Raw genomic sequence first — 8,416 nt, 5'->3', positions numbered from 1 at the left:
TTTAATGGAGGAATGTGTATAAACCCTGTTTTTTTCTTCCATTTTCAAATGCATCTTGATCTTAATATTGTGTTAATTTTTTTAATAAATAGAAATTTTTACTACAGAGGTTTTTTAAAATTTTTTTTTTGGAGACAGGCTCTTGCTCTGTTGCCCAGGCTGGAGTGCAATAGCATGATGGTTCACTGCAGCCTCGAACTCCTGGTGCCAACTGATCCTCCCATGTGAGCCTCCCAAGTAGCCGGAACTACAGGCACATGCCACCACACGGGCTTGAGATTTTAACCATGTAAAGGCAAAGCCATCGACACTGTACATTTGAAGGTAGTGAAGTGAAAAGTTTAACAAGAATCTTCTGAATGTCTTAACATTCTCTGGTATCCACTATAAGTCAGCCTAAGCACGAATGATCACACTAAATTATATTGTCTGCCAAATCTCTTAAGTTTGTTATCATAACTGTGTGTGTGTGTGTGTGTGTGTGTGTGTGTGTGTGTGTGTGTGTGTGTGTGTGTGTGTGTGTGTGTGTGTGTGTGTGTGTGTGTGTGTGTGTGTGTGTGTGTTGCCATCTTGGCTCACTGAAGCCTCGACCTCCTGGGCTCAAGCAGTCCTCCCACCTCAGCCTCCTCTTGGCCCACTGAAGCCTTGACCTCCTGAGCTCAAACAATTCTCCAACCTCAGCCTCCCGAGTAGCTGGGACTATAGGCACAGAGCAGCATGCCCATCTCACAACAACTTTTTTGAATAATCATTAACCAGAGTTTTGTTGTTTGTGGTGATTGTTTGTTTATTCAAGAATATTTGGAACAAACATCCCTGCTTAATAGTTACTAGTTAAGATCTATATTAACAAATTAGTTTTCTCTAACAAACAAATATTTAAATGTTCAAAATAAAACATCTTACTATAAAACGAACACATTTTGTTTTATAAGAATTTAATGTGTAAATAAATACAGAAAAATAAGCATTACAGCAACCAGTTTTGCTCATGATAGCAACTTTAAAGACACTTCAACAAATACTTTTATGTAAGAGGCTAATTCTGCAAAATAACATTCACTTTCCTATGGAATAATTTCACAGTCCCAGATTTTAAGCCAGAAAAATGAGACTCATGCTGGTAAAGCAACCTGCAAATCCTGCTTGTTCTTGTAACTAGTATACTTTAACATTGTAAAAGGATCTTTCAAAGGGGGAAAGAAGGCTCTTAACGGTACCTCCCAGAGTAAATCCTTGCCCCAAGGGGCTGCCCTGCTATCTATAGCAAGACTAAAATGGTCATGACAAATTCAAAGCTAAAAAAAGAAATAACCTTTATCTTCAGTGTATTTGCCTGGTTCAAGTGGTTATCTGCAGATTTATAAGTAGGTAAACAGAACAATATTGATAAGATTTCTGAAAACTAAATTGTATTTGGCTCTGGTACCTAAGGAGTTGAGAGAATAAAACACCTACGTTAATTATCAACCGCAAATGACAACTTTTTGTGAGGTTTCTATTCTAAGGCTTACTTTATTCATGTATTCCATTTAGAATCTTAAAATTTTTTGACAACTTCCTTTAAACAAGAAGTAATTCACAAATGGTTAACACAGCACTAAACTAATAAGATAGGTCCTCACACCCATCTTGAATTATTTAAGAAAAGTATTGCCATTGAAAGATCTTTTTCCTGAGAAATTCATATTGCAAAATGGCACAAGACAATACACATTTTCTCCAATTTTCTGCATGAATACAAGATAGGAAAATCAGATTACAATATATTTTGTGAGGAAAACAAACATGTTTCTTAAAATTGTGCTTTCAGTTACTCTCCAAACTACAAATTTTTAGAGGGTGAGAGCCAAATGTAAGTTAAGAAGTGATCTTTAAGGCAAGAGAATGAATACATATGGTAAATTTTGGTTGGTGTTTAAACAATTTTTATAGGAAATTGTTTATGAGTGGAGAAACTAAGGCACAGAAACAACCAAGCCCAGGTTCAAGGTTGAGTTTAATAGTACGGGTAGAAATAGAATCTAGGGATCTGATTCTCATATTAGAGGATAATAATATCTCCCCAAAGGGGAAAAATAAAATTATTTCTTTTGGTAGATAACATTGATAAATCATTTTTGAAATATATAATATGAATTTCCTTGAAAATCTTTGGCATTTCTGAGAGTCTTTGTAGGCTGAGGTTTTTAGGTATTTTTTCCCAAAAAATATATAAAGTTAGGGGAGCTAGCTTTAAAGTTAAACAACAAAAATATTAATCTTAATTTCAAAATGACCTGAGTTCATTTTGCATTTTTATATAAATCAATTGTACAGCTTGAGTACTCTGAAACATAAAAGGCCACCACACTTCACTTCATAGAGTTCACACACATGCATTCTACATATTTATATGACCAGAACTTATTTCACATTTACATAAAGTATAAAATAAAATGTCAGTCAAATTTTTCATAAGCCCAACTATTTGAAGATGTCAGTTATTACAGTGGGATGATTAATTCATATATCATACAGTATTAAGTCTCAAATTCAAGTATTATAATATTCACCCCATGTGAAAGTTTCTTTGTACTGGCTAAGATGTGAGCTGTGAAATTTATATTGCTCAGTTTGGTATTTTTTCCTATGTGTATGTTTTGCATCACAAAACCTCTGTCTCACAATTCTGTACTTATAAGAGCTCAGGTAGGTTTATGTAGTCATAATCCAGTAGTCTAGAACACACCATGTAAAGGTAAAAAATAAAATTATTTTCAAGTTTCTTTGTTTTTAAAGTGCTCCACGTGCTGTATTATATCAACTTTCAGGTTATAGAAATCCATTATGACTAGCAATAGTTTTACAAAATATCAGCAGTTAAGCAAGAATGATTTGTTCACGTATGTATACATAGATTAAGAGAGCAAAAATTCTTTAGGCACATTCATATTCAAATCATACAAAAAAACCCATGAGAGTACGTAAGAGAGATGGCAGAGGTGTTTAGAAGGAACGTCAGAGTGTCAGGGAATAATTTTTAAGGTAACTAGTATGTAAACTCAAAGTGGTTTTGAATATTTTGGTAACAAATATTTGTCCAAAACAAAAAACAGAAACAAGTACTTATTCCTTATCAGAAATAAAATACAAATCAAGTCTGTCCAAATGTTCAGAAGCTGCATCATAAAAATATTTTTTGAAAAATTTCATGCCTAATAGGTTGCTTCATCCATGTTGTCATCACTGTCTGCGCCAAAATCATCTCCATCTTCAAAGTATGAATTAATGTAGTCATTTTCCTAAGTGAAATGATATATTCCTTTGTAAACGTTAAAATGAATGAGTAGTAAGAAAATATTCCAGGCCTAAAAGTCCCTGCTTTTTTATCTGCTTCAAAAACACAACAGTTTTCACTTGTGTTTACCCGTGCCGCTTTCTTCCTTAAGACCACCACCTTCCACTCTTGTCAGGAACCAACTAGCTAAGAGAACATGAAGGGTTGCCCATACCATCTCAATAGGATAATATAGCTACTAACACATTACAGCTTACTGGGATGATACATAGTTTAGTTAGCTAAACCACTAAACACTTACCCAAAAAATGCACAGACACTCAAGAAAAAAAGCCAGTTTACATTAACATCCATTAGACTACACCAGTACTCAGATTTTTAGTCATAAAACATAACTGAGCATAAGCCAGAGAGACTTTTACTTCCTATTAAAAAAAAAAAAAGGCCTCATGATACCAAACCAAATCCAAAAGATGCCTATATTATATTCTATCTAGGACCTCTTAGTTTCTTTTTCTTGTGGCTGAATAAGACTATCATCCATGCAAATAACTCAGAAAATATCTGTGCTTTCTATCAAAAATTCAAAATCTTACTTTCTTATTTATTTTTCCAGGCCTCCAGTATCTTACAATCAAAAATCCACTTTGGATATAAATTAAACCTAAGAGTTATTAATCAGTTGCAATGTATGGATTGTATTTGGATTCTGTTTGGAACAAACAAAAAAACTTTTTGAGACAACCAAGAAAATTCAATACTGGCCAGATATTTGATGAAATTAAGGAATTATATTTCATTGTATGGGGTGTTATAATGATACAGTGATGTTGTTAAAGAGCCCTTATTTTTGAATCCATACTGAAATATTTGTGGATGAAATGATACGATGCCTAGGATTTTCTTTGGAATCCAAGGCACATGGGGCACGGGGAATGGGATGGGTGGACAGGGAGGGATTGGGTAGATGAATGAGTGATTGAAAGATTAGCTATGAATTGATCATTGTTAAAGCTGAGTGATAAGACCATGGGTGTTTCTTTTACTAGTCACTACATTTTTGCACATGATTGAGCTCTGCTATAATAAGAAATTAACGTCCACATCTCTACTATCTATAGTAAGAAATACAGACTATTCTCAAAAGAAAGTCTCCGATCAATTTTACTAAATTTTTTCCAAAGTTTTTTTTTTTTTAATCTGGATAGTGGGATTTTTAATATATTTACATAATGCAAGAAAGGTAACATGTATTATTCACTGTATATGCATTCTTTAGATAGTTATCTCATTACTTTTTCTTCCCTAGATACTTTAAGTTTCTGCATTCAGCTAAGACCATTCCCATCTCTGGAAAGTTGGCCTGGCTTTTCTGGTGCCAAAAAATTTTGGCAATATTTAGACACCTGGGTGAAGCTTGGGGCCTGTGTACCAGGGGAGGGTGGCATGGTTGAGAGTTCAAATGAGGTCTCATTGTAAAGGAGACCTTTGGCAAGAACACTTGTGTAGAAATAAAAGTAAGCCGATTTGTACATAAAGTGGAGATGAATAAGGAAGGGATACTCTAGTATTCCAAATCAAGCATACGTCACTTGTGTTTTAGACATGAGTACCTCCTCCAAGTTCTGTTTAAGTGATTCAAATTTGGTAATTGTGTGACGTTAGTAATCTTTTTTTTTTCTTTGAGACGCAGTCTCACTCTGTCACCCAGGCTGGAGTGCAGCGGCGCGATTTCGGCTCACTGAAAGCTCTGCCTCCCCAGTTCACGCCATTCTCCTGCCTCAGCCTCCCGAGTAGCCGGGACTACAGGCGCCCGCCACCACGCCCAGCTAATTTTTTGTATTTTTAGTAGAGATGGGGTTTCACCATGTTAGCCAGGATGGTCTTGATCTCCTGACCTCGTGATCCGCCCGCCTCAGCCTCCCAAAGTGCTGGGATTACAGGCGTGAGCCACCACGCCCAGCCCCGATGTTAGTGATCTTGATACAGGTATGAAGTAGTGAAACCCATAAAGTAGTTTCAGTAGTGAAACTACTGATGGCTTAAATGGTTCTAGGCTCTCATTTGAGCCCTTGTGTTTTTCTTCAATTACAACATTCAAAAGATAGAAGAAGAAAAGTCTTTACTAATAGGTGTTACATAGATAATTTGCCCCATTTTATTCTTCAAAAGAAAATGCGCATCAAATCCTCAATACATTGGATAAATTAACTACCACAAATTTTAATTAATAATTGCTAAAAAGAGCAGAGAATAATAATTTTAAATGTAGAAAGGTGTTAACGAAGATCTCCTTTCCATCCCTCACTCAGCCATACATGCAGAACACACATTTATCTATTAAAGTGGGGAGTTTTTTGTGTTGTTTTTTTGTTTTTGTTTTAAATGAAATGTTATAATAAACCCACTGGCATTGTTTAATATTCTGCTAAGGCTCAATGAAGAATTCTAAAACTACTAGAATCCCAATATTTGTTGTTTTTGTTAGAGGAGATCTTAATTTCAACACAGATATAGTTCCGAATGAACTCAGTGCAAGCAGACATTGTCAACAGAGCATTGCAAATGCGAGTCTTGTCTACAGTATTGACCACACAAACTAGAACCTATAGCACCACCACCCTACTACCCCCATGGCAGTGTGACAACAAAATATATCTCCAGACACTACCAAATATCCTTTCAAGAGTATTGAAAACCACTGGTTTACAGCAATAAGCTTTCAAATATGACCCAAACTTGGCTCTTCCATTCAAAGCAACTGAGCTTTCTAAAATATAAACATGATTATACCATTCCACTGTTTAAAACCCCTCAATGCTCCCCACAGTACTCAGGATAAAGTCAAATTTCTCAGCTTGACATTCAAAGTCCTTAATGACCTGCTCATCTCTCCAGCTTCATCTCTCAACACAAGCCCACTTAACACCCTCTAGTCCAGCCATACCGATTTATCTGGTCAGTTAAATTAAGAAGCTACACTCTCATCACCTGCAAGCCTCTCTCCATGTTCTTTTTTCTCCCTGCAAGTGTCCACTCCATTCTATGTTCCTATCTTGATCTGATTAGCTCTTCAGATCACCTAAATTGTCTTCTTTGAAATATCATCTTTGATATGCCTAAAATAGACTTTGGTGTGCCCATAGCATCTCTTATGTGCCGCTATAGCATCCGGTACTACCATATCACAGCATTATTCACTGTACATTAACTGTTACCTTTTTTGTCTCTCTAGTAATTTCCCTGAGAGAAGAACTGTATCTTATCTTCATATTCCCATTGCCTAGTACAATTCCAAGCATATACTTAGTGTACACTTACTATAGGTTGAATGAAAAAGAACTGAGGAGTTACATGTTTATACAGGGTAACTATGGGGAGGGATGCAATCGGAGAGATTATGGCAAGAAAAAGAAGCCCGAGGGAAGAGCCCTGAAGAATACTGACATTTAAAGACTAGAAAGAACTCAAGAGACCATAAAAATGTACCAGAAATAGGAGAAAAACGAAAAGCATTATGTAACAAAAATTAAGGGAAGCAACCATGTTTGTCTAAGACTTGGCAATTAGCACAATGCCTGGCATATAGAAGATGCATATAATTGCTGTAAATTGTTGAATTTAAATAAAGGAAATTATAAATATATATATTTATATATAAAAATATATATATGTTGCCCAGGCTGGAGTGCAGTGGCACGATCTCAGCTCACTGCGACCTCTGCCTTCCGGGTTCAAGTGATTCTCCTGCCTCAGCCTCCCAAGTAGTTGGGATTACAGGCACCCGCCACCATGCCTGGCTAATTTTTGTATTTCTAGTAGAGACAGGGTTTCACCATGTTGTCAAGGCTTGTCTTGAACTCCTGACCTCGTGATCCACCCGCCTTGGCCTCCCAAAGTGCTGGGATTACAGAGTGAGCCACTGCGCTTGGCCAGGAAATAATATTTTAATAATAGAGCTGTCAGAAGTGTTAAATGCTACAAAAAAGTTAAGTGACATGAAGGCTAAAATTTGTCTATGGTGAGCGTGGTAGCAATAATTTCTTTCTTTAAGCTACTTCTATTTGTCAAAAGCAATTATTTGAATAGGATGGAGGTGAAACTAAGATTGAAAAGAGCTAATGGTGGGGGAGGGGTGATGACAGCTAAAGAAGCTTTTCAAGAGATGGCATAAGGGAGAATGTGGACAACATATTTTACAATGGGAAATGAACATGTTTTACAATGGGAAATGAACATTCATGAATGGAAGAGACAGGCAGAGAAAGAGGTTAAAAATATGGAAAGGGAAATGACTGGAGAACTATGGTTCCAAAAAAGGATAGGGCTGTTAGCCCCAAATAGGATAAAGGGGATTTCCTCCCTTGATTAAAAAAAAAAGAGGAGGAGGAAGGAAGACACTGAGTTTGAAGGCAGAGGACATGAAATTTAATAGAGTTTCCTCTTGATGACTTCATTTCCTGTATGAAGGTACTATAACCTGCTAAGAGTGAAAGAAAAGGTAGTAAACAAAGGGAAATAAGAAGAAAGATGTTGATCAAAAATAATTGCTATAGAGAGCTGACTTAAAAAGAAAAACAGAAAACATGTTATCCAGCAAAATGGGGCTAGTGTTTTTTGAGGGGCATCAATTTCTGTGATTCCCAAGAAATGCTCAATAGGTCAGATTTGAAAGGGAAAATAGGCAGAGAATGGAAATGATCAAAGTTGGCTTTGGTCTAGTGTGTGCGCTGGGAGGACAAGAGACAATAATGCCAAAAAAGAAGATGAAGGGCGAGCAAGGGTCTAAGTTTCTTAGAAAAGAAAATTAAAACAGAGAACCAATAAAGGGGAAAGAGATGATCAGAAGTACTGACAGTTTCAATCATGTCAGAGAGCAATGGAAATAAAAACATGAATGATCTGAAGAGAAGGCTGGAGACAAATGTGATCTACCACAAATGTGACATATTTAATTTTTAAATGTTTAGACTTAAAATGTATCTGAAAGAATAGACAGAATATTCAGGAAAATTGTGAAAAAAGAATAGGAAGGAAGACATACCCTACGAACATTAACAAATAATCAGAAGCTTCTACTACTTGGAACAGCTTAGTGTTGGTTCAAAATAGATCAATGGAACAGAGAACAGAAGT

General features: G+C 36.1%; 1 protein-coding gene across 5 annotated transcripts in view; it reads right to left on the bottom strand.

Annotated features, from left to right (window-relative positions):
- Positions 1–761: 761 nt before the first annotated feature.
- The window catches only part of POLR3G (RNA polymerase III subunit G), a 40,739-nt gene continuing 33,084 nt past the window's right edge, over positions 762–8,416 (bottom strand). For all 5 annotated transcript variants that reach the window (XM_019027785.4, XM_019027786.4, XM_019027788.4 and 2 more), the window contains one exon: positions 762–3,284. In XM_019027785.4, coding sequence (XP_018883330.1) covers positions 3,198–3,284 — 87 coding nt within the window. In that variant the 3' untranslated portion in view covers positions 762–3,197. The remainder of the gene's footprint in view (positions 3,285–8,416) is intronic.

This window comes from Gorilla gorilla, chromosome 4, assembly GCF_029281585.2.
Source record: "Gorilla gorilla gorilla isolate KB3781 chromosome 4, NHGRI_mGorGor1-v2.1_pri, whole genome shotgun sequence".
NCBI lineage: Eukaryota > Metazoa > Chordata > Mammalia > Primates > Hominidae > Gorilla > Gorilla gorilla.
The sequence above is the reverse complement of the archived record's forward strand: the minus strand, read 5'-3'. Positions and strand labels throughout refer to the sequence as shown.